Below are 27,212 nucleotides of genomic sequence, written 5' to 3' on the forward strand. Positions count from 1 at the left end.
GTATAAATTCTATTTCCTGAAGAACTAAAAAATGTATTGAATGAGCGCATGAATGTATTCCATGAGGCAGTAAAGGTTCAGTAGAAAAACTTACATTAACCTCATTTCTCAGATTTCAAATGAGACGGATGGGATTTGTTAATCCTCCACTCAAAATTAGAAAGAAAAAATTAGAAGCAATCCAATGTGTTTTATACATATGAATACAAAAAAGAATGTACACTTGCAATTGCATCGTCATAAGTTTGATTACTTTTGGGCGTGTTGATTGGTGGAAGAGGCAGCTACCAAAGTAGTCTCTTGTAAATAACTTCTCTCAATTGGCAGCATTTAACATTATTTTTAGAATTATTAGAGGCAATAACTTCGAAAACGACATCATATTTCTCCATAACAAATATGAGAACCGATTTCCATGAAACAAACATGCTCTTGATGCTCTCATTGGTTGTTAGAAGGGGGAGATAGTTTTGGTTAATTGTTTTCTGGCATGCATTGCTACGAGAGCTTAGCTGGGAAAGGGGGTGGGGTCGTGGTGGAGTATTTGAAAAAGCGGGTAAGGGTCTGTCTTCCCCATTGAATTATCCAAAAAAGGTAGAAGTTGCATAGCTTATTTTTTTTTCAATGTATAGTTGAGTCATCCATCAAATTAGTTGAGATAAGGCTTGGATGATGATAGTGATATATAATTGAATCATTTATATCATCTCATCTCTCTCATTATATATTTAACTTCCATCTCTCTCATTAGACATTAACTTCAATATCAATGAATCCTTTCAATTAACGATTTGATTTTTATTTTTATTTTTTTGGACCTTTAACAAAACGTTCTTCTGATTTTACTTTCATGGATCATTCTAATATATTGTTGTTCTACTGTTTTAGTGTCTTCTAGCCTTTCATTTCTTGAGTTCGAATCCTTAAAGTTTGTCCAAGAAAAACCCGAACATGAATGTGGTGAAAATCTGGCCATTCTCGTGTGTCTGTGGAATGGGCATCATGAATTTGGAAGTCAAAAAATAGTTCAGATCGAGAAGGGTGTTGGGGCCTAGCGGGGCTAGAGCCACAACATAATTCTCACATTTAACTTGTTTTATTTATTTTTTTGAAAAGTGTGGATCCCATGGCCTTTGCCTTTGAGAAATAAGAATGGATGGTGAGATAGTCCAAGCACAAAATATACTATCTTTTTAATGCTCAAATTCTTTTTTGTCTTTTCATAAGGCTCTATAGACGAACCCAAGCCCTACTAGAAACCCTAATTCCAAGCTTTTGATTTCCTTTAATGGCATAGCGAGTTAGTTACGATGGACGCGGTTAGCATGCGGGCTTGGCAATAAATATTTTTTTAAAATATCATTTGAACCTAAGGGAATATATAATTTTAAATTAGAGATCATGAATATAAAAAAACAAAATTGAAAACCAAAAATAAATGTACCGTTAGTTACAATTGACTTAAGATGCACCACCTATTTGCTTGCATGGATACTTTACACCTCTGGACCGCATATCGTAGAAATGCGGTCCAGCCCGCATGAAACAATTGTTCAACTGGGATTGCCGCTTCCGGTCCCCCTAACTGTAATTTATTATGTTGAGCTTTAAACAAGGCATTCAGCATGATGAGTTATTGTTTGCCTCCATTGACCCCCATGTTAAAACCCTAGATTTCCATGGCCGACACAGGTTGTTTAAATTAAGTGTTCCATTGTATAAAAAACGAGTTGATATCCTGGATTTCCAAGGCGGATATAGATTCCTTGAAGTGCCTGGTGGAGCTTCTCACTGCAATTTATAGCGTTGAGATTCAAGCAAGTGGTTCATTTCATGAGACATAGGAGCAAGAATAGGAAGCCATTGGAAAAAGGTCGGAACTTGAGCATTGAGGGAATTCAGACTGTGCAGGCCTTGAAGAGAGCAAATTAAGATGAGGATTCTCTTAGAAAAGTGTTTGAAACAAAGATTAGGCGCCTGATCAAAATGGAAATGGTTTCTGTTCTTCTAGAATTGTAGAGGCAGAATGAGGATGAACTGGCTTTGCAGGTGATTTTATGGATTACATTTCAAGACCAAACTTTTTAAAATTATCTACGTTTAGCTTTTCATTTATCAGTGATTGTGAATTTTAGTTGGTGTTCTATAATGAGAAAATTGCTATAATAGGTAGTTTGTGATTAAATCTAGGTGAAATTCCCCTAACTTTTCAAATTATCTACATTTAGCTTAACATTGATCAGTGATTGTAAATTTTAGTTGGTGTTCTATAATGAGAAAATTGCTATAATTGGTAGTTTGTGATTAAATCTAGGTGAAATCCCTTAACTATTCAACAATTTAACATTTTACCCTTTCCAATTGTTAAACTCTGTATTTTGATGGATATTTTCAAACTAAAGTAAAAGATATGGGTCAAATGTTAAATAGTGGATCTCTCATGTGTATTTTGATAAATTTCCCGTAAATCTATTTACTGGTTATTTGATGGATTTTACCGTACTCCTTTTTTGTTATATTTCAGGGTGATATTATGTCTTTTCTTTTTTTTGGGTAAGTGGTGATATTATATCTGGATGGTGATTATTAATTCATCTTTAGCTACCAAATTTTTATCATGTTTCTTTAGCACATGGCAGTCAAACTAAATTTTATTAAATAGTTTGTAGTTACTCATGTTAGTTAGTATTTTGCAGAATATTATTTGTAAGTTTTCTTCCTACAAAAAAAATATCTCCAGAATTATTTCCAATTTTATCAGCATTAATTCGTAGACATTACAAAAATCTTTTTGAGTGAGAGAGTTTAAATTTATTTTAAAAAACGTATGGAAGAAGAAATTATAAGAATGGTAAACTTTATAAGTGTGGTTGTTGCATGTTTCTAGAATTCATAATTGTTGTCCAGGTTATTTTGTGATCTCTAAACATTATTGATTGGGTGTTCAATTAAGCAGAAAAATATTGTGTAAATTGTATCTTTTGCAATAACTGGTAGTAAAAATTTGCCTTGGTAAATCCATAAATCTAATGATGATGGAAGATATATAGGCTTTTGATGGCTTTACTTCTACCCCTTTGTTTATGCTCTTCAATCTCAGTGTCAGTTTCAGTTTCGTTATGGCTTGTGAGTATATCTATAAAAATCTTGTCCAACAATCTCAGCCTGCTTGGAGGAGCCAAGATAAACCTGCTTAATATACAATTCCTCAAAACACCACAAAGAAAATTCATCCTCTCTTGATAGAGACCTAATAATTCCATTGAAAGCAGAGGATCTCCCAATATTTCCCCCGATTAGAGAGAACAAAGGGTGGGTCTCTGCAGATGCTTACCCTATCTCGTTAATTGAGTCATGGGAATATGCCTTTACAGTGCACTTTGTGAAGGTTTTATGCCCTATCAGATTTGTAGCTTGCCCCACAATATGGATATGCCTGCCCTGTATTCATAGAGCTATTGGAAAGCAAAGTTCTGGGATGCAATGACACTGTTGGAAGGAAGCCTTGGATACAAAAAGAGGAAGATAAATGGTTCGATCTGCCCAAATTTGATGTAGACAAAGAAATTTCAGAAGACGAGGAAATAGTCTATCCCCACCCAAAAAAAGGCTTATATGCAACTTGTAGACAACATGTTGTTGCTTGGGCTCTGTATGGGTCCTGGATTTCTTAAAACCTGGTTTTATAAAACCAGGTTTCCCTCCAGACAAGGGTGCTTGGCACCTTTTTTTCACTCAGAACCCAGGTTTCCAAAACCCCAGATTGGGCCCTTCTTGAGGTTGCAGGAAATACTGCTGAAAGTAGTTTTTACCAAAGCTTGAGTTTCAAATAAAACCAGGGTTTATTCCACCCCGGAGCCAAACGATCCTTGGAGTTTGATCTAAGAATTGCTTCTGGAAATTACCTTATAACTGGCCACATCAGTTGGTTGATTGTCAAACAGTCCACTGCCTTTCTGATCGTTCTTCCTGGAATTTGGTCTTTTGAATGTATTTAGCAAATGGGAGCTGTTGAAGATGATGATTTTTGCTGGTTATTTCAGAAGTTTTGAGTGCTCTCTCTTGTTATTGTTCTTCAAATGCATCTCACACTATATTTAGCAAATGGGGCCTGTAAAAGCTGGCGATTTTTAGGCGTGAGTTTCAGTACACATTTTAGTGCTCTCTCTTTTTTATTGTACTATGAACTTGTGTCTTTGCAATAGAGTTTACAAAATAGATCAGGTGAATGGATGCTGATGATTTAGCAGAGGTCTTCCTCTACTTCATGAAGCTTGTATCCCTTTTAGAGGCAATTTAGTAGCTTTTTCACTTCACTTGGTTGTTATACTCTACGAAAATGTCAGTCCATGAACTAAAATGATGGATGGTGATGCAAGGGCCTGCCTTCAGATCATGTAATATTATTCTGGTGGGTCCCACTCTCTCTATTTCATGGTTATCTATCTTTCATTAGACAGTGATGAATGTGTTAGATTTTTTTTTCTTTCTTTTTATTTTCCCTTGAAAGTTTATATTGGATTATGGTCTTCCACAGGCCATTGGAATGTAGTGTACTTCTTAATTAGGGATGTGATTTCCCTGCCATCGTTGTTTATTTTGATATCCTTTTGGATTTTTGGCGATTGGTTTTTGAGTTATGTTGGCCATTATTCCTTTTCGGGCTACTTGAGGTGTGTTGGCCATTTATTTTGGTTAAGCTCAAATTGATGTCCTTTTTGTCAGGTTTTTGAAGATGTTTGAAAGGAGTACTGGTATAAGTCTCAGGTTTCATTACACGCTGATATGATTGCAGTATTGGCCCGAAATGGAAGCTTTGAAAAGGTTAAATTGTTTTTTTTCTGATTTGAAGATGGAGATTTTGGAGGGTGATATTGAAGGGTTTAATGGACTTTTGAGAACTTTCATTGAGTGTGGCATGGCTGATGCTGCAACCGAATGTTACCATTTGATAAGGAAAGTTCAATGTGAACCGGATAAATCTACATTTGGGATATTGATCAATGGCTTGGAATCACTAGGAAACTGTGATTTTGCCTCTAAATTAATGTCTGAAGCTGAGAAATACTTTGGAGACCTAGAGTTTTTGGAAGAGAATGAAGGAACAGCAGTGGCCTTAACTAGGAGCTAGCAGCATACTGTCAGAGTCCTCATGGGACTAAGACATGGTGTATTATTGTATTATTCTTGTTGGGGAAGGGCAGTATTTGAGTATATATCAACAAGAAAAATGGGAGACATTGAAGCATCCAGATTCTATTACTCAATTTAGTCCCATGGAAGATATACTTGCTATATGTGAGCCCTACTCTGTTATTGATTCCTTTTGTATTGAATTGCCTCGTTTTTTATCTAACCCTTCAAAGAGCTAATGATATGATTTACTTTTTTTTTTCTTTCTCGTGAGTTTCTTTTCGTTATACATTGATTGAACTGTTGAACTGTTTGATTCCCTTTGAACTTTTACACGGAATCTTATGATTACATGCAGAAGTGGGGTTGAAAAGTGATGTGCATCCCACCTTTATTAATTTCCAGATTCCCATGTCGAAGATATCAAGATAGAAACACAGATTTTTGTTGCAGAAAGGGCAAGGTAGGATACTTTCCATTAACAATCATATTTCCTCAATTTGGATTCACACTTGTATATCGTGGTTTGCATATAATACTGGCACACCCCATGGGTTCTTTCATCCCCATATCTCTTGCTTTGTGTTTTTTGCTGATTAAACAAATCAACTATGTCAATCTTTTTTACTGTTTCAAAGACTTTTTGAATGCTCCGAAATACTCCACAGTTTAGTTTACAATTTACATCTACTTCTCTGATCTCTAGAACTTTTGTGTCCTATACTCCTATTATAATGGAATTTACAGTTTTGAACTTTCATACTGATAATTCCATATCATGGAGCCTAAACATTTTCCTCCATAGCCAAAATGGGTATTAAGGCCTTCAACTCCATCTCTCTGCCTGCTCTTTTAAATTATTTTTTGAGCTGAGAAAAGCAGAATTAAGATTTCTTTTATACCTCAGTGACTCAAAGCTATTTACCTTCAAAATTCTAGCCCAATTGCCAGTTTAAGGGAGCCACTATATATGACATATTGCCTTGCTCTTGTGGAATTCTTCTCTATTAAAGCTGTTTTGGAAATCCTTTTGATGGCATATGCTCATGTTGTTAGTATTTTTGTGTAGAAAAATACTCCTCTAGGTTACTTCATGCAATATCTTTCAAAAAGTCAAAGCTTTGTAAGAGTTGTAGTTTATTCCATCCCAAAGAAAAGTTGTGTGGGGTTTTAGTCCGACTTTGTAATAACTAGAATGAGAGACTCATGTATATACAAAGAAACGGCTTATGCCTTTGTGTCCATGGAACAACCCAGGCAAATATGCTAACTTATGCAAAGTATTTTATTTTAATTTTTACATATCATCTTGACATGAAAAACTTAGAGCACGCACACTCCTTATTGTGGCACACAACACAAATTTTAAAACTTTTTTATAAAATAAAATGACTAAATTATCCCTGAACTTCTTTATTCGGTTGTGCGTTTGATATCTCTTACTTGAGCTGTTCTCACTTACATGTGCTCCTCTAGAGACAAGATTTGTTTATTCGATTACTGTTTTTAAAACCTTTGGACATAGACTCACACATGAACAACTCACAATTCACGGAAAACTTAAGCTACATACTATTTCCAAGTTACCATGTTCAATTTTTGTTCAACACAAGTTCTATTCTTAAAACTTTTCAAATGAACAATCCACAATTCATTGAAACTTCAGCTTCATGATTCTTCTAAGTGCACATCTTTAAATTTGGTTCAACCAAATGCAAGATTTTATAAATAGCTACTCCTGTTCCAAAACTTCCAAACCCAACATCTCAAAAAAAGAAAAAAGAAAAAAAAGAAACAAAAGAGGTGAAATGAGGTCAAGAACTAGGTCTCTAAACAACATTAAAAAAAAAAAAAAAAGAACCAGGTCCCTATACTCTCTATGTAAACAGATCTTACCCCTTGCAATTTTGAGACAGCGTCTTTCATGTTAATCTGCTCATTTGGTCGTTCCTTTGTGCACAACAAACCCAAACCAAGCATTGAAGTGTTGAACCCAGATAGTCTACCCTTTGGCTGTTACCATTACAGGTGCTATCATTTTCCACCAAGAGATCGCGATCCACAACATGTAGTACACCATCTGAGAATTCTTGTGCCACCCATTTTGGCAAGCTCAAATCATCAGAGAACATTGGATTCGTTGGACTCTTCCTTGTAAAAGTCTCCTTTGGTATCACCCCGAAGCTATAGACATCTCCACTGGTTGTAACGGTGCTGCCGTGCCATATTTTAATGGTTGATCAAACAAAGTGAGTCACAAATATGTGTACCCAAAGAAAATGTAAAACCAAAAGTTATCCAACAAATATTAGACAATACTAAAGAAAACCCCATTCACTTAGTTTCCTACAAATAGGTGTCCCCAAGAATTTTTTATTGACATCACAAATTTTTGTTTGCATTGAACCTGAGATGAATTTTTTAGGTCATTTTGGATGAAAGTAAACACATAAAATTTTAAGTTTAAAGCTAGTTCGACCCTTGGATGGCCAGACTGACCTCGGCTCTAAGAACTTTCCCAAAGGTTGAATTGACCTAAAAAAACGATTATATATATTATGGGTATCAACAATATCTTCCTATTTTATCTTTAATATTAGATACTACACGTACTCTTCCAAAAACATTGTCAATGCTATATACTTTCCCTAACAAGTATATCCATAATATACTAGAGAAACTTCTCCTTAGATTTTTCATAGATGAACTGAAATTGGCAAAATTGCCAAACAATTTTTTTTGGCAATAAATAATCTATTAACTAATAGATATTATAATTTTGATTATATTAATTACAAAAACACTTAAAAAGATGATTTATTTGTATTGATATTATTTTTTAAGATAGTACATTATAATTTACCAAATAAAGAATAAATTTACTGATATATTATAATTTCAATGCTAAATTAGTGAATATATTTCAACATAGTCAGTACACACACATAGAGGTATAGTTTCAAGAAAACAAAGTTTCTCGTCCTGCCTACAATTTGGTATTGTGTTGGACCAGAATTATTTCTCCATGGAGGATTCGAATTATAATGAGGAAACCACACGATCGATATTCATCGCGGCTATCCAAAATGTTCATTATTTGAATCAAAGGTTCATAATGCAACACTTATCTCATCTTCTCATTTGTCAAAATCTTTTATCGAGTAAATTAGAAATCTATGTTTCTAAAGCAGTATCAAAGATCTCAAATCTGATTCCCATTGTGAGCCTATGCATATGCGTTTATTATCACCAATTAATGGTGCGGTCATGGCCATGGTTGATCTGGACTGTTTTATAACTTATTGATTTTTAAGTATGTTATCAAATTCAGAGCTGAATTGGTTTGTAGTAGGATTGTTTATATAAGGCACGAGACTAATAAATTTGGTATGACCACGTGGGATAAGTGGTCATGTGAGTAGTGCTAAGCCAAAACATAAGATGTCTCAATGAGTTCGAGAGACAGAGATAATTGTCATGTGTGGTATTACATGTAAGGAAATGATAGCATGTTCATCCGGAACACCAAATCCGGTGCTCTGCTGCTATAGAAATCTCTTTTGCGGTGTTGGGAAAGTTGAGGCTCCATTTGAATCCATAGAAAAAAAATGTTTGAAGAAAAGTATTTTCGATTAATTTCTTCTCTTGCAAAAGGTATTCTTTATAAAATTGGTTTTTGTTGTTTGGATAGCATATGGATGCAAACTAGAAGTTACAATTCAGCTTGGAAAGGGGCTCAAGTGTAGAGGGCCTTTAGATAGGAAAACAAGGCATAAATAGAGAGAGAATTGGCTAGAAAAAGATGGAAGTGGAAAGATACTTTTATGAGTAGGGGGAGATAGAGGGAGACGAGAAACAAAGATATAAGGATTTTTAGAATCAGAAGAACGATATATATGTAAATAAATAATGTGTGTGTGTGTGTGTATATATATATATATATATAAATTCACGGGTTAAAAAATCAGGCAAAGAATTGGAAGACCCGGGAAGATGTTCGATCGTAAAATCGAAGGCAGAAAGTATTGCCTGCCATCGGGCAAATATTTGTTTAGAAATCAAATTTTGGACATCTTTTTGCAGAATATCTTTGGCTGCTTTGCAGTCGGTTCGTATAAGAAATTGTTGATTAAGAACATCATTTTGGAATTTGGAAACACAATGAACAATGGCTAATAATTCTTTTTTTACCATTGAATAATTCTTTTGTGTGGAATTCCAAGCTTTGGAAGTGTACCGAAGTAATTGTTCTTGATTATATATTTTTTGTTTAAGAATGCCTCCTAAGCCTATATCTGAGGCATCACACTTTATGATTTTGAAAGCAGTAGGATGAGGAAGAGAAAGACATTCAAGAGTCTTTACCTTGCGTTTGATTACTTGTACTGCTTGGGTATGAATATTGGTCCATGGTGGAGGATTCTTTTTGAGTCTATCATATAGAGGCTTGGAATCGATTGCAAGATTAGGATAAAAATCACTAACATAATTTAAACAACCTAGGAACCTTTGAAGTTCCTTTTTATCCAGTATTTGGTCAGGGAATTTATCAGCAAATTGTATGGATCTATCAATAGGAATAATTGTACCATGCTGAATCATATGACCAAGAAATCTAATATTGGTTTGAAATAACGTAATCTTTTTGGCCGAAACTACCAATCCAGCATTTTTGGCTGCATGTATAAAGGTATTAATATGTTTAATATGTTGCTCGATGGAGTCAGAGAATATTAACACATCGTCTATATAAACTATCATGAATTGATGATAAGCATTAAAAATGTCATTCATTATTTTTTGAAATTCTAATGGAGCATTTTTTAATCCAAAAGGCATTACATTCCATTCATATTGGCCAAATGGTGCATTGAATGCTGTTTTATATTTATCTTGTTCTTGAATTTGTATTTGCCAATATCCAAACTTCATATCAAATTTGGAAAAGATACAAGCTTGAGCAGTTCTATCTAATAAATCTTTCTTATTAGGAATAGGATATCTAATCCATCTTAAGACTTTATTTAAAGGTTTATAATTGATAACCAATTTAGGAACTCCTCGTTCCTTTTCTGCATTTTTATTGACATAAAAAGCTGCACAGCTCCAAGGTGAGGAGCTTGGTCTTATTAACTTTTTATTTTGAAGTTCAGTAATCTCTTTGCGACACATTTCTAATAGAATAGTATTCATTTGTATTGGTCTAGCTTTAGTAGGTATTTGTTTTTCATCAAATCCTTTTTCGTAGGGAAGACTGATATTATGCTTTTTTCTTTCCCAAAAAGCATTAGGATGTTCGCTACAAATAGATGTTTCTATTTGTTGTTGTAGTGTTTTAATTTTTTGTTGAATTAAAGGAGTATTGATTTGTTCTTCAATATATTTATATTTAATTTCTTGTTTAAGAGTACAAAGAAATTTTTCTTTATTATGTAATTGATCTTTTACATTATTGATTTCCTTTAACTTTGGTTTATGGATGAATTCAAAATGTATTGGTTCATTTTGATACTTTGAAGATATTCCTGTTTGGTCTATTGATAAAGGACATAAAAGGGTAAGGAATGGTACTCCAAGTATCACTGCTTGGCTCAATCCTTTTACCATTATAAATGGTGTATTGATACATTGGTAATTATTACAAACAGAAGCATTGGATAATTTGTAGTTGATAAACTATCTACTTCCATCTGCAGTATTAAGTATTTGGGTTGTTTTATCAAAATATTTAGAAGGTACTAATCCTTCATTTATGCAATTAAGATCAGCTCCTGAATCTATGAGGGCTGAAGTTTCAAAACTGTAGTCTTTTGCAACAATTATTTTGATTTGAACAAACCATGTTTGAATCATTATCTTGTCTATTAGGTTGACAGAGGGAAGTGGTATTACTTGTGTTTTGGCTTCTGGAACTTCTGATGATTCTGGAATATCTGATGAGAAGCCTATCTCATATGTCATGAATTGATCAAAGTCTATTTCATCAGTATCTGAATTTGGTTGAGATAGGTTTTGTAATTCCAAAGTTCTAATTCTATTTTTTAATTGAGATACTTCTTTCTTAATTTGTTTGATTTCTTGTTTGAGGTCAGAAATCGAAGGTTCTTTTTGTTGAGAACTATGTTGTTGACTTACTCTTTTCATTATTGAGGCGAAATTATATTCTTCCGATTGTTTATTGATTGGAAGTAATTTTGCCTTATTTTTTGTTAATGAAATAAATTGAGTGATGACAGATCTCTTTTCATTTGGATCAGAAATCTTGTCAATAATGTCTAATATAAAATTATCTTCCTGTGTGAGTGTATGAACACTATGTGTAGGTATAGGACAGCTACAATCATTATCTTGTACTGACATAGAAGAGTCTGTGTCAAAAGTCGTGGAAGAGTCAGATGACTCTGTCCATATCAGATCATCATCTTGGATTTGATCTATATGAGAATCAGTAGAAGTAGAAGATGAAGAATCATAATTGATTATATTATATAATTTTGCTTTTATTGCTTCTTCTAGGTGTAATGATTCTATTTTCTTTTTTAATTTACATCGGTGTTTGTAATGTCCTACTTTGCCACACTTATAGCATACATGTAATTTTCTTTTCTTCTTAGTATTGGGGGAAAATTTATTGATTAATTTTCTTTTGGACTTTTTATATGAATCTTTATTTTTAGATTTATATTTGTCTTTTTTGTATTTTTTGTATTTTTTCTTTTTCTTATACAATTTTTCTGGCATATTTTTTCTATCAAGGTAATATCCAAATTGCTCACAAAAGTCACCAAGTTCTTTCCTTTTAGTGATCTTTTGTTTATCTAATTGTCTTTTGAGCTTCATATCAGTGCATAAGGCTAAGCCTTCAGCACATATTTCTGCGGAGAGTTCTCCGAGTGTATAAGATGAATATATGATGATTCCATTATTTTTCTTTCGCAGTCTTTCTTTAACTTTTTCTGCGAAGAGATATGGTAATCCTGATATGAATTTCTCTTTCCAATGATCTAATTGACAATCTTCTCTTATTAATAATCTTGAGAAAAATACATCTTTATACCACTTGTAATGGGATAATGTAGGACAGCGTAAGTTAGAGAGCAGATCCTCTGCTCTCGCTGCTAGCAGTGATGTACTGCCTACAAAGTGAAGTGTAATGGTATATATGAGGGTATTCACTGCATCACTTTCAGTGTATATTATTTCTTGATTTTGTTCATTTCTGACGGTCCATTGCTTTGTATTGGTTAGGATTCTATTTTTGGTTTCATCATCGACATAAAAATCCCACCAGCCTCTTAACCAGCCAGTAAAACCATTCACTATTGCTTTGGCAACTTCTTGATCTGGGTTGCCTGTCATTTTATTTCAGATGCAAACATTGTCATGTGCCTCATGACATCTAATATTTTTAAATCTGATAAACCATTTATTGACCAATTTATTATTGATCTCCCTGAATAGGATATGACTTGTTGTATTGGATCATCTTCTAATTGAATATCCACAGGAGTTGGTCTCTTGTGATATGGTAAAGCTGTTATCGGTTTCCAATTTTTTCCATACGCTATTCTATTCAAATCAATAGGTGTAGTATCCATGAAAGCATTTTCTTGGTTTTCTATTGGATCTTCAATTTTTGGTTCTATTTCTTGGAGCATCATAGTGTCATGCTCTGGGATTTTAGCCTTTCCTTTATCTGAAGATTCAAGAAGGGGGCTAGATATAACAGGTGTAATTAGTTTAGGAATACTAATTTGAGGAGAAGGTATTCCCTTTATATCAAGTTGTGATAATTTTGCTATTAATTGATCCATTAGGGATTTATTATTATCTCCTATATGAAATTTGTTTGGGAACCATGTATCGTATGGAATCCATGTGTTTTCAAATTTATTGATAGTATATCTAATATATGTGGGTCTGTTAAAGAAACTGAAAAATTTGGAAAACAATTGAAATATATCGGTCCACTACAAAGGCTGGACTCAACCATGTCAAGTAGTGAATCTGTGAAATTATAGTGTCTTGTATCTCTTAGGCATACAAGCACAGAGGTGTTTAACCCAAGTCGGGTTAAGGGTTTCACTGCTATTTGGATTAATCCAATGTGTAAATATTTGTATTTATTTTTCAATAATTTTTCTCGATAGTAGTTCAAAGTTTTCTTGATTCTGAGTTACAGATAAACTTTCTTCTACTGTTTTGATGGCATAACCCATCTTTAATTTGAATGATCCTTTATTATAAATGTCAGTAATTGGTACCTTGGGAATATTCCAGTTTTGAATATGGTCTTCAATATCATTGATTATCATTTGTTCCTTATTTTTCACTCTAAGTGTTTGAGATGAAGTTGTACTGTTACTTTTAAGATTCCTAATGAAATTTGCCATCCGTAGGTTGCGGATAATGACAACTCAGGACAATCAAGGATCCAGCGTTTTCCCTAAGCGGCTCTTCCTGGCCTTGGCGGTACTTTGCAATAGATTCCTTTTGTCTCGTGTCTTAACTCTCGGACCAACTTTTTTGGTGGTAAATTTAAGTAGGTTTCCCTAGTAATAGTATAACTTATCCTCTCACTTCTTAGTGAACTATTCAGGACGTGTAACAATTTTACTTGTTCATGTACTGTATAAACAGTTTCCTGTTTGCACAGTTGTTACTGTTTGGCTCTGATACCACATATATTAGATATACTATCAATAAATTTGAAAACACATGGATTCCATATGATACATGGTTCCCAAAATTTGGCCATAGTATATAGAATATATTATAAAGTAATGAATACCTTATGTCCAAATATTATACGAATGGATCCAAAAGATCAAACCATATTATTCCAAACAAATATGGAAAAATCTCATACAATTGTTCCTAGAACAATTAAATGGTCAGATATTATATTACCACAATCTTGGGCATTACAACATACAAATCAGCCCCAAGAAGTACCAAGAAATAATATTCCAAATCAAATCATTGAACACCCTGATGGAAATATAGAAATTAAATTTCCAAATCAATCACAAGATGATATAGAGGTTCATAAAAAAAGGAATAAAAATAAAATAATACCCAACAGAAAATCTTGTTCAACATCTTCTAATGTTATTATACTTCCACATTCTTCTCAATCTATTTCCCATACAAATGCTCAGTCAGAATTTCAATTCTCAGGAACGAGAAGAACACCTGACAATATTGTTCTTCCCACATATACTGAATCCACATATATTCCAGTATCTGCTTCTGAACCCAACCTAGAGGAATTTCAGATATTAACCCTACAAATAGAAGAAAATATAGATGATCAAGACATAAATGATCAATATACGGATGAATATATAGCAGCTTACTTAGCAGCTAAAATAGAAAGGAAAAAGAAGAAGATTGATCATAATTATATCAAGCAAGATTTTATGTCAGAAGAAAATAAACAAATAAGACAATGGTATCATACAAAAGTACCATTACAATTAAGAGAAATATTACAGGCTAAATATAATAAATTCCTTAAAAAAGAAAAGGAAACAGAAGGATATTTTCAATGGTTAATAAACAATTATCAACATAAACTCCATATCCCTACATTTGATAAACTCCAAACATTGGAAGAAAAAACCTATCTAAGTACAGATGGTACTACAACTGCTAGTACACATCCACCTGCAAAAAGCATAATACTCAAGGCAGTCATCCCATCAAAGGATGAACCACTACAACCTCAATCAATGTACGATATAATTGCTAGTCCATATAAAATCTTACCTAAAGAACTTGGTAAGAAACAGGAATTAATACCTCATATAGTAGAACAAAATAATTATACAAATTTGTATATGCAATCTTTAGGAAAACAGGCGGAAAGAATAGAAAGGTTAATTTCAACAGAAAAAACCCCGACTATTCCTACTACTATTCCTAAAGCAGTTTTGTTCAAACCACCTCCAGAATTAAATAAAAACAAATTTCATATAGGAGATAATAATAAATCCCTAATGGATCAATTAATAGCAAAATTATCACAACTTGATATAAAGGGAATACCTTCTCCTCAAATTAGTATTCCTAAACCAATTACACCTGTTATATCTAGTCCCCTTCCTGAATCTTCAGATAAAGGAAAGGCTAAAATCCCAGAGCATGACACTATGATGCTCCAAGAAATAGAACAAAAAATTGAAGATACAATAGAAAACCAAGAAAATGTTTTCATGGATACTACACCTATTGATTTGAATAGAATAGCGTATGGAAAAAATTGGAAACCGATAACAGCTTTACCATATCACAAGAGACCAACTCCTGTGGATATTCAATTAGAAGAGGATCCAATACAACAAGTCATATCCTATTCAGGGAGATCAATAATAAATTGGTCAATAGATGGTTTATCAGATTTAAAACTATTAGATGTCATGAGGCACATGACAATGTTTGCATCTGCAAATAAAATGACAGGCAACCCAGATCAAGAAGTTGCCAAAGCAATAGTGAATGGTTTTACTGGCTGGTTAAGAGGCTGGTGGGATTTTTATGTCGATGATGAAACCAAAAATAGAATCCTAACCAATACAAGGCAATGGACCGCCAGAAATGAACAAAATCAAGAAATAATATACACTGAAAGTGATGCAGTGAATACCCTCATATATACCATTACACTTCACTTTGTAGGCAGTACATCACTGCTAGCAGCGAGAGCAGAGGATCTGCTCTCTAACTTACGCTGTCCTACATTATCCCATTACAAGTATATATATATATATATATATATATATATATGGCAGTGATTTCATGCAACGGTTGTATCATAGTATAATGCAACCACATTCTTCTTGAAAACCATGTTTGTAGTATTTGTATGACCCAAAATTTTGCATACACACTCTCTTCATCTCAATAATCAATCTAAAAAAGAAAACTAATTTGCACCCTATATGTGGTGAAAATGAGTTCTCTCCAACAATGAATCTAGATTGTCCATTTGATGAATTTCAAGATCTAGGCTTTTATGAATTCAAAATCATTTTTTTCTTTTTTAATATTGTTAATCTAATGATAATAAAATTATCTAAAAAGTTTGGAAAAAAAATAATCATTCTAAGGCCTAGATCTAAGCATCTCACCAAATGGGCGGTCTATATTAATTGGGCCAAAAAATACTTTCTAGGCTTTATTTTCTAATTTTTCTTTTTTGTGATTGTTCATTAGAATGAAAAGAGTGTATATTTTAAATTTTGGATCAAACAAATGGCCCTAACAATGGTTTTTGAAGGTGGTGGCATTATATTACTATACAACCGTTGCATGAAATCACTGCCCATATATATATATATATATATATATATATATATATATATATATTTATTTATATCTAAGGAATCCCATACTGATCTTTAAGCAAAGTTATCTTGTCACCCCTAGCTTAGAGGCCCTACATTGGTAACTTTAGAGGTCTTGTAGCTCATTTATAAAGGTATCTATGTCCCTAAGGAATCTCATACTGATCTTTAAGCAAAGTTATCTTGTCACTCCTAGCTTAGTGGCCCTACATAGGTAACTTTAGAGATCTTGTAGCTCATTTATAAAGGTATCTATGTCCCTGAACCACGAGTGAGGCATCCGAACGAGTAACACTCAGACCTTTCCTCTTATGTAGTTACAACCTAAGTCTTCCATTGGAGAGCTAGCTACTAGGAAAGGGATTGTGGCCATGTATCCTGAGAGAAGGCCCCACCCCTTATCTCAGTACATATGGCCTTGCAGTTTCTTGTCTTTTAATAAAAGTTTTAATGTATTCATTCGATCTAATAGAATGATTTTGCCATATCCAGGATAATACCAATCCAATCCCTTTCATGAATAAAATGTTACTGATTAACCAACCAACAAAACTATTTGCTACAAATAACATCTTGTTGCATTGAAACATAGATATATTTCTATGATTGGGACCTCCTTGTACGAAAAGTAAATGGTCTCATTGTATACATTCCTCCATGTAATATCTAATAATATCTCACAATCTAGTGCAGAGTGATAGTTAGCGATCAAAAGATGAAGGCCTGAGTAGGGGTGGGGCACTTCATAGATAATTTACCGAAAAGAAAAAAAAACTTTATAACGATCATTGCTATCTTTTAATGAGAACAAGCAAGGAGAAAATAATTGAGAGTAATTTGCGTCTCATGCTCATGAATCATTGGTTTTGTTCAGTCTGCCCACATACTGAAAGGAAATCTCCATAGAGCTCATGGCTTTGTGGATCTCTTCTACTGTGTATGCAATCCTTGCATTAAGAAAGAATACAGACATATGGGATGGTGATAACCTTGAATTTGATCATGGCATCCAATATTGAGAATATGATGGAGTTTGGTTTTGTTTTTTTTTGGGGTAATTCAGTGGGGATTGGGGCCTCTATCCCTGTAGGAATGGTGTTCGAGACCTCTTTCTGGGTCATCCGAGGTAATACCACTGAGACCTCAGTCCATTTCTTATGATGGAGTTTGACTAGATACTGCCATTTTTAAATAGATCAGTCCGCTAAATTTTATTTATTATTTTATTTTGTACCTTGAAAGGTAAAGAATCTTTTGTACTTTAGTATTTATCATAAATTAAATCGAAATTAAATCGTGCCTTTGCAAACTATGAGAATCCATGGATTGTTTTGTTGGAATTCTCTAGCCTTGTGTAATATAGTAGATGTGCATGCTAGATTCTTCACTATCGATATATCACACATGTGAGCTCTTTATCATATTGCAAAGTTCCCATATATTTTTGGGATTGTATACAATGAGACCATTTACTTTTAATACAAGGATATCATAATCACTTATAACCATCTGATTTGAAATCTTATAGCTTAGGTGTGTCGCAAAGAAAATTTCTTTTGAAATTTGAGCTTGGTCATTGGAATAAATGCAGTCATCTAATTTCACATCCAAAGGTCAAGATGAATTGTGACCACCTTATACCAAAGATAAATGGTCTCATTGTCTATTTTTCATATATTTTTAATTATTCCATGTCATAGACCTGAACTACAAGATACATCATAATTTTTAACCATGACATTGTCATTTCTAATCTTTATAATACAATTAGATCTTTTTAATCAAGATTGCAAATGCACATGTATTTTTTTATCGTGGCATTGTCATATAACTGAACTACTTTTTTAATTATATTAATTAATCAGGCTTCTAATATATTATTTGTTTTGACCTTGGCAATACATGTTCAGCCATGTGTTGCTACGTGGAGTAATAAGTGCCCTCTGAACTATAGAAGAAGAAGGCCATTTATTTTCATTGGGTCCCTCATGATTTTTACAGAAGTGAGTATTCGCAGTTCATGCCACTTGCCATGGCCTAAAGACTATGCTCATATCAGTTTATGCTCCCTTGTGTAAAAGACTGAAGTGAGATTAGTTTTAAGACCTCAAATTTCGAGCATGTGACAAATTAAACCTAGGGAGCAACCTTGTAAGAGAAAATGAAAAAAGTATAAAAGAAGAAAGAAAAATAGTATGCACATTCTATATGTGCTTGAAAATAATGATATCCTAAGATCATATAGAGAGGATCCAATTTTGTACACTTAGATCCAAGTTTTTTAAAAACTCAAAATCCATTTTTTCTTTTTCTTTAGATATTCATTTGTTGATTGTAAAGTAGATCCCAAAATTTTAGATTTAGGAAACACTCAATTTCTTGAGGATATTCTTCGTTCCTAGCATTCAATTTCTCCTTCATTTTTTTCCGTAGTTAATAAGCACTATTTAAATGTCTAACCAAAAGTGTTGTTGTTGAAATGCCAATACTTTATCTACTGGTAACCCTTTTAATTGTTTCCCCTTAATGGAAATATTATTGATAGACTTTTCTACAAGTTAAGATCCACCAACTGGGGGCATCTTGAGAAATTTTTAGCATGTTTTTAAAATCAAATAAAACTGGACTCGAAAAACCTTGGCTTTTATGTAATGTAAAGCGAGATGTACATCTTATTCATTTTTTGTTTTGATTGTAAACACGATTTGTTTCCCTTGATCTGTGCTTCTGTTACTTGTACTCCTAACAAAACCACAAAGGAGAATCATGACAACAAGATTTGTTTATTCAATTTCCATTGTTAAGGTTTCAACTTTTGTTCACATGATCAATTCACAATTCAGCAAAAACTTCAGCTTCACAAATTATTGTAAGTTACTATATTAAAATTTAGTTCAACCAAATGCTAAAATATATAAAAAAGCACTTCTTTGCACAAACTGTCCAAACCATCTACCATTCACCAATAAAATAAAAGAGATAAAGAAAAGGAGAATAAGTAGAGGAAGCCACCCAAAAAAAAAAAAAAAACGAATAGCAGAGACACGATATGAAATGAGTGTAAACAATTAGGCCCTCAAAATCGCTATGTAGCTTGATCTTGCATCTTTCAAATTTAAGGTTGCATCCCTAATGTTGATCCGCTCATTTGGTCGTTCCTTTGTGCATAACAAACCTACCTCCATGACTGATGACAAGCATTTATGCATTGAACTTGAATATTGTAGTCTTGAGTTTCTACCATTGTTGTGGCTAATATTTTCCATCAATAGATCCCCATCCACAACTTGTAGCATTCCATCCGGGTATTCTTGGTCCACCCATTTTGGCAAGTTCAAACCATTGGAGAACATAGAATCAATGGGCCTCTTCCTTGTAAAAGTCTCAAATAATATTACCCCAAAGCTATACACATCTCCACCAGTAGTTATGCTTCCCCCGGTTCCATATTCTAATGGTTGATCAAACAAATTGAGTCAGTTAAAAATTCCTTGAGGAATAATATTCTTACTGTGTAAAAATACAAAAGCAAAGCCTTCAACTCTTTAGTTTTATCTTCTATCCTGTGATCCCTATGGTCATTGTGAGCCTATGAACATGAGGTTATCGCCCTCCAATGAATGATTTGATGGTGGCAATGATCATGGTTGTTATAGACCATATTATAATTTTTCTACTTTTGAATTGTCTTATAATCTTCGGTAGTGGGTTGGTGGCACTTGTCTCAATCCAACGCACAAAACTAATAAACCTAGTGCTTAGGAATAAACAGTTCAAGTTAATTTTCTTTCTAAACTCCTCTCCTTCTAAATCCCTCTCCTATGCTTCATAGTCATCCCAATAATGCCTTTTAAAAAAATATTTTTTCCCTTTTTTCTTCTTAGTGTACCACTCCCTTCTCTATCACATCATTGCATTTCATGCAGTTCCACATCTATACAAGTATGAACTAGTGTTTGATTGAACGACATGGGCTGAGTACTCAGCCCAAGTCCTAGTAACTTGGACTGATGTAGGCTGAATAATGTTTAAGCCAAAATATGTTAAAAAAATGAAAAATGCAAAACAATAAAAAAAGGAAATTTATGTAAAAAAGAAGATTAAACAAAATACATCTAAATGAGGTTAAAAAAGTAGTGAAAAAAAAAAGATTTTAGCAAAAATCAATTTGTGATTGGGGGTATTTTTGACATAATCTAAAAAGAAGGAAATTGTAAAAATAAGTATTCGTGGCCAAAATACTTTCCAATGTGGCCAAAATGATAGAGCACATAAAAGAACATGTCACAAATAGATTTCCTTTTTGTTTTTGAATTATTTATGTTTTTTAATATTTTTAAGATCCCCAAGTTTGGATCCCCCACTTGGGATACCGAGCGGAGTATTCGGAACTCAGGCCAAGTAGTCAAACATATGAACTCTTACTTTTACTACATGTTTTTGATTTATTGCTAACACAACATGACTGTGCATCTATCGATTAATTGGTTTTTAGTGCTACGACTGAGTTTGGCAATAATTTAGATGAAAAGGGCACAACTGGAAAGGATGTAATCTACAATTTACAATAAAATGCCAAAGAAAATCAATGTGGGAAAAAGTTGTACCTGGAGCTATATATCCGATGGTTCCAATGGTGCTCGTCTCGGTAACAAAGTTTTCCTCCCCAATCAGCCTTGCGAGTCCGAAATCTCCAACATGTGCAATCATATCTTCATCTAGGAGGACGTTACTAGGTTTCAAATCACGATGTACTATTGGCACTGAATAATTATGATGGAGGTATTCCAAGGCATCTGCTATGTTTATCACAATGTCCAATCTTTGGAGAAAACTCAGTTGACAACATGCGTGATCTTGAGGGTACAACCATCTTTCTAGATTACCATTAGGCATAAATTGCAAAACCAATGCTTTGAAGTCCAAATTGCAACATGCAGTAATAACCTTCACCAGGTTCCGGTGGCGTATCTTTCGCATCACTGTGCATTCTGCGTGAAAACTCTTTGTGGCACCTTCTCTTTGCAAATCCAAAACTTTGATTGCAACGTGTGAGCTGTCTGATAGGAATCCTTTATACACACAACCAAAACTACCTGCTCCAAGTAAGTTTGAGTGGTTGAAGTTATTGGTTGCATGACGAAGCTCACAATAGGATATCCACCTTGGACCCTTTATTTGTGATACACCGTCAGTTATGGCAATCCTCAGCTCATGCCTCCAAAAGAAAACAAGAACAAAGCATAAAAGGCTAAAGACAAAGGCACATATGATCCCAAGAGGGATTTCAAATGCCAATGATCTCGTCCATGACCTTGACCTTGGTGTTGTACCATTTTTTGGGCATGCTGGCACCTTTAGCTTTGAGGGTCCACATAGTCGTGAGTTACCAATAAAGGAATCTGCAGTAATGTTTGCAAATACTCCTTTGCTCGGGATTGGTCCTTCAAACCCATTGAAAGATAGATTTAAGAACAAAAGATAATTAAGTGAACCCAAGGACCTTGGGATCTCGCCAGACAATTTATTTGAAGAGATATCCATGTACTTCAAGCTTCTCATTTCTCCAAATGTTCTAGGGATTGTCCCTTGAAATGAGTTAAGAGATAGGTCAAGGTTTTCAAGAGCCTGGAGGTTTCCCATGCTGTTAGGCAAGTTTCCAAATAAACGATTAGCAGAGAAGTTCATTGTGATCAACATACTTGAACTCCCCAGTTCTTGGGGCAAAAGCCCAGAGAATGAATTTCCTGACAAATCTACCTCGAGCAATCCTTGACGCCATATTTCAGTAGGCAGTTCCCCAAATAATCTATTATTGCCTAGGTATAAATGAGAGATTTTGGTGAGGTTGTTCATGGAAGGCGGTATGGGACTAGACAACATGTTGTCGTTGAGGTACAATTCGAGCAAACTCTCCAACTGACCAAACTCTGGTGGGATGGATCCTTCGAGCTTGTTCTCGTTGAGAAGCAAGCGATCAATTTTCTGCAACCTACCTATATCCGATGGGAGATTTCCACTTAAGGAGTTGCGACTCAAATCCAAGCATCTCAAGTTATGGAGGTTGCTGATGCTCATTGGAATGCTTCCCTTAATATGGCAGCCTCCAATGCTAAATATTTGGAGATTGTTAGAGAAATTTCCTATGGAGTTTGGTAAGAAACCTGTGATATGATTATCGCCTAGTTGTAGCTCATTCAAGATAGTGCAATTTGTTAAATAATCAATAAAACTGAGGTAAGAACTATATGGGTCATTCTCCAATTGATTACCATGGAGGAAGAGCACTTCGAGGAGTGACAGATGTCCAAGTGATGTAGGCACAGGTCCATTGAACTGGTTGTGCTGTAATTTAATGACGTTGAGCTTGGATGCATTATGTAAAGAAGTGGGGATTGGCCCACTCAGTTGATTACCCCCTAGGTTAAGGTTTTCAAGATTAGGCAGCATAAAACCCATGTTTGTTGGAAGCTGGCCAGATAAACCATTGGAACGGAGGTCTAAACCTCTCAAAGAGGAGATATTGAATGTTGAAGGAATAGGTCCAGTCAAGTTGTTGGCATGGAATGTTAATAGGGCTAACCTACCTAAAAGTCCTATCTCCTTTGGGATGCTTCCATGTAGAAGATTGTTACCTAGGTGGATTGTCTCCAAGCTAGAAAGATTTCCGAGTGATGGGGGGATTGTACCTCTAACGAAATTATGATGAAGATGTAGAAGCTTTAGCTTTTGTAGAAGACCTAGCTTCTTAGGGATGCTTCCGTGTAGACGATTACTAGACAGGTGGATTTCCTCCAAGGTAGAAAGATTTCCTAGTGAAGGGGGGATGCTGCCTGTTAGGGAATTAAATCCAAGATACATCACCTTGATGTTTGGTAGAATACCCAGCTCCTCAGGGATGCTTCCTTCCAACCTGTTATATGATAATATCAAGCGCTGCAACTTTTTACATCCACTGATGCTTGGTGGGATCTTCCCTTCCAATTGATTTTGGCTTACGCGCAGGACTTGCAAGCGAGACAAGCGGCCTATTTCAGGAGGTATGCTTCCCTGCAAACTGTTGTTTCGCAAGGCAAGAACTCGCAAAAATGATAGATTCCCTATATGGGGGGTGAGCGTACCTTGCAAGCCAGTGTGTGTTAGATTCAAGTAGGTGACTCTTTGCCTGGACTTGCTGCACGAGACACCAGTCCAATTGCAGAAGTTCGTCCTGGTGTTCCAGTCACCTAAGACATTATAGGGATCGGAGGTAATGTGGTCTTTGAAGGAGAGCAAGGGTTGTTGGTCCGTGCGGTTGTTGAGTAATGATAAGTGTGATTCACTCATAAGAGGCAAAGTCATGGAGAAAGCGAAAGCAAAGAGGATGAGCGTGAGAAAGGGCAGAAGGTGAGGCAGCTTCATTCGTTAGTGGAGTGGAGATGCGGTGGAGAGTTAGTAGTGAAGATGGATGGGAGGGTAAAGCTTAAATAAGCATTCCATCTTCTTCAAAGCCATGTACCCTCTTGAACATTAAGATAGAGATTCAATCTTTATGCCAGTTGTGCAGTAAAGAAGAGTTTCCTCTCAATTCAATGTTGGAAAAAGGTGGTAATGAGTTCTAAAATATCAACGGATTCATGGTTAAATCCCCTAATGATCCAATCCATGTTATTACAATTTCGACCGATGGGGATCAAATGGTATTAGTTCATTTGTTGGTAGCTTGGAGGATTACGACTATGACTATTGCTTTCCAATTGGTTGTTTTTGCATTAATTGCTACTTCATCAATCTTACTGAGTAGAGTACCCGTTGTATTTTCTTTTTCTGATGGTTGGTCAAGTAACAAAAATATTGTATTTTCAGGTACATCATTATTGATTGGATTAGTCTTTTTGGTAGCTATCCTTAATTCTCTTATCTCTTGAGCCTTTCCCAGATCAACAAATTGCCTCCTCCCCGGAAGGCATTCTGGTTGTGGGACACATTAACCTTGAGTCCTGAAAAGAAAGAAAGAAAAAAAAATGAGAGGGTGGGATCAAAAGTTACTTGACAATAACCGGCATAATTTCAAACATACCACCATTTTCTTTTCATATCTATATATCTCGATGTCGAGATGATCGATTAGAGGGGTTTTCAACATTAAAACAACCTTTTCCGATAGATTTTTGAGGTGCACCTTCAACTTTGCCAGCTTATATAAACTTTTCCCTTATGTAAAGAAATTTCTGCCGCACACGCACACGCACACGCACACGCACACGCACACGCACACGCACACACACGCACACGCACACGCACACGCACATGCACACGCACACGCACACGCACACGCACATGCACACGCACACGCACACGCAAATACACACACACACACACACACACATATATATATATATATATATATATATAACAAGCATTATACATGATCTGTTGGTTACCTTTTTTTTCACTTTTTTTTTTTTTTAAATCATATCACTTGCTTTGTAGAATAAAAAACAATAAGAAAATATAGACAATGAGATCACTCACTTTTGGTACAAGAAAGTCACAATCGAGTGGATAGGGATATGTTATTGATTGGTATAAAGGCCCACATAAATTTGTTGAATTTCACATTCAATGGTTAAGAATGATTGAGACATCTTTGTGTTCCCAAGTACATGGGATTACATAGCATTATTTCTGCTTGTTCATTTTACTATTTTCCTTGAGCTCAGTTTGGACGTTCCATAATTGGGAGTAAATCCTATTTTTCTTTTTTTTTGAGTTGGGCTAGAAAAAGATACCATTTATTACGTCCTGCAATGCATGAATGAGTTACCTGCTTATTTAGAAAACAGAGAAAAATGCTTGGGCCCATGAAAAAGGACCTATTTTCCTTGCTAATAAAGAAAAACCCATTTCTCCTAAATTAATGGCTCATGTCATTATATATATATATATATATATATATATTCCAAAATAGGCTCTCACATAATAGAGCCCTGCAAGTTGAGAATAAAAAAAGACTCAGGAGTTTATGAGTCCCATAAATTAATGCATATCCTGTAGCTTTTCCCCTTTCTTGGACGTGCTTTTGATCAAATCTTCTTCCACAGTTTAGGTAGTGATCTTCATCCCTTAAATGTGGTCTCTCTCCTTTCCAAATCCCAAATTTGTTTAATTGGTTACCTTAGTGGGGGTCACTAAAGTTATCAAATAATGAGGTCCCAAAGTGCTTTTGACCAAATCTTCTTCCACAGTTTAGTTAGTGGTCTTCATCTCTTAAATGTGGTCTCACACCTTTCGGAATCCCAAATTTGTTTAATTGGTTACCTTAGTGGGGGTCACTAAAGTTATCAAATGGTGAGGTCCCAAAGTTTGCAGTAAATTTTAAAGCTTCCTTTGCTACCACTATCTGTTTGTGGCAGATTAAAAAATCTATTAACTTTTCAAAAGATTTCAAGTTGTAAGTTAACATTTAGTCAGCATTGCTTTCAAGGCAGTTTCCTTAATGTTGCGTGGTTTTGTCAGTGGGGTTGGCTGAGAAGTTGTAGGGATCAGTGCTAACATGGTCGTCGAAGAAAAGCAAGCTTTGTTGATCAGTGAAGTTGTTGAGTGAGATTCATATATAATAGGAAGAGAATCACAGGGAAGCAGAGAAGTTGAGATCACCTCTGTTGCATACAAACTCAGATCTTGCAGTGCTGAAACCATAGGGAGTTTACCTGTTAGAATCGATGGGTCGGGAAGCTGAAATAGAAGTTCCCTTGCAGGTGTACGCAAATGTAGTTCCATATTTTGCCTAGCATTCAGAGACAAAATATTCTCAACTTTGAGCAGCTTCCTTTTTTCTGTTCTCTTTTCGGAGGATAATGTTTGAAAGTGATAGAGCCACGATCACATGAAAACAGATTGATTGAGTCACACTGTCACAAAAGTATGTATAGACTACGTTGTCACATCCATGTTCATCAGAGAAGGTCAAATTTTATAGCAAGGAGAAGTGTTTGGTGAGTCAGCCCACTCACATGTAGATGTGCGGCTCCCCTCAAAAGTTCATCTTCATGTTGGATTTTGGATCCAAAATTTTGAGTTTTGTTAATCTTAATCATTATGGTTATTATTATTATTATTTTAAATTAAAATTATATATTTTTTAATATGTTTTGGCACCATCCATTTTGAGCTATAGTGAATGCGCTGTTTTTTTTACGTCCATCTCTAGCATGGACATCTGATGCATGAGGAGACCCTTTATAATTTTGCTCTAAGATGGACAAGGTACAGTGAAACCGTGTCCTTATATAAATATTTAGTCAAGAATTGCTTTCAAATTGAAGTTTCACCATAAACTAGTTGTTTCTCTCTTGTAGTAATGGAAAAACATAAATTATCTTAGTAAGTACAGGCCGTGGAGATATTCTTTGAGATATTACGGGTAAAAGAATATATCGTGGTAATATCCTATAAAATGATTTTATTAGTCATAACCACAGACGAAATTATATAAGTTGTGACTATACATGTAAGCCGAAAGATTTTCTACTACTGCGGGAGTATACTATTGCTAGGTATCAACCAAGCAATGCAGTCAAGAGTGGGTCTTTACTGTGCATGTGTGTATGTTTGTTGCTGTCACCATTTGAAACCAACAAAAGAAAAAATAAAAAAGAAGAGAGTATGTCTATAATTGTTGTTCATGTTGGTTTCATGGCTCACTAAATTTTGTTTAGGGGAAATAATAAATAGAGTGCGTTTGTGGTT

At 34.7% G+C, this 27,212-nt stretch overlaps 1 protein-coding gene and 1 pseudogene across 3 annotated transcripts; one reads left to right on the top strand and one right to left on the bottom strand.

Moving 5' to 3' along the window:
• Positions 1 to 1,689: 1,689 nt before the first annotated feature.
• LOC18439748 (protein THYLAKOID ASSEMBLY 8-like, chloroplastic) lies at positions 1,690 to 13,866 on the top strand (annotated as a pseudogene). The gene is made up of 4 exons (XR_016052693.1): positions 1,690 to 2,049; positions 4,726 to 5,298; positions 5,492 to 5,596; positions 13,533 to 13,866. The product of XR_016052693.1 is annotated as a protein THYLAKOID ASSEMBLY 8-like, chloroplastic (transcript).
• Positions 13,497 to 24,746, bottom strand: LOC18439749 (uncharacterized). Of its 2 annotated transcripts, none has more exons than XM_088862841.1 (2): positions 21,089 to 24,746; positions 13,497 to 14,420 (listed from the first exon to the last, which is right to left on the bottom strand). In XM_088862841.1, exons 1-2 carry the CDS (start codon positions 23,880 to 23,882, stop codon positions 14,272 to 14,274), a joined length of 2,943 nt encoding a protein of 980 aa, XP_088718967.1. In that variant the 5' UTR covers positions 23,883 to 24,746; the 3' UTR covers positions 13,497 to 14,271. The 2 variants fall into 2 exon arrangements, with proteins under 2 accessions (XP_088718967.1, XP_020526449.1); XM_020670790.2 differs by lacking the exon at positions 13,497 to 14,420 and adding an exon at positions 19,370 to 19,932.
• Positions 24,747 to 27,212: the final 2,466 nt, after the last annotated feature.

The sequence above is a fragment of the Amborella trichopoda genome, chromosome 3 (assembly GCF_054954075.1).
Source record: "Amborella trichopoda isolate Santa Cruz 75 chromosome 3, AtrichopodaSantaCruz75HAP2 v2.0, whole genome shotgun sequence".
NCBI classification, from domain to species: domain Eukaryota; kingdom Viridiplantae; phylum Streptophyta; class Magnoliopsida; order Amborellales; family Amborellaceae; genus Amborella; species Amborella trichopoda.

Excerpts from the sequence above, each read along its gene's own strand:
- LOC18439749 (XM_020670790.2), bottom strand. The coding sequence starts at position 23,882 with ATGAAGCTGCCTCACCTTCTGCCCTTTCTCACGCTCATCCTCTTTGCT. Across the intron at positions 19,933-21,088 it reads CATCGGATATATAGCTCCAG|AATATGGAACCGGGGGAAGC; the intron begins GTACAACTTTTT and ends ATCAACCATTAG.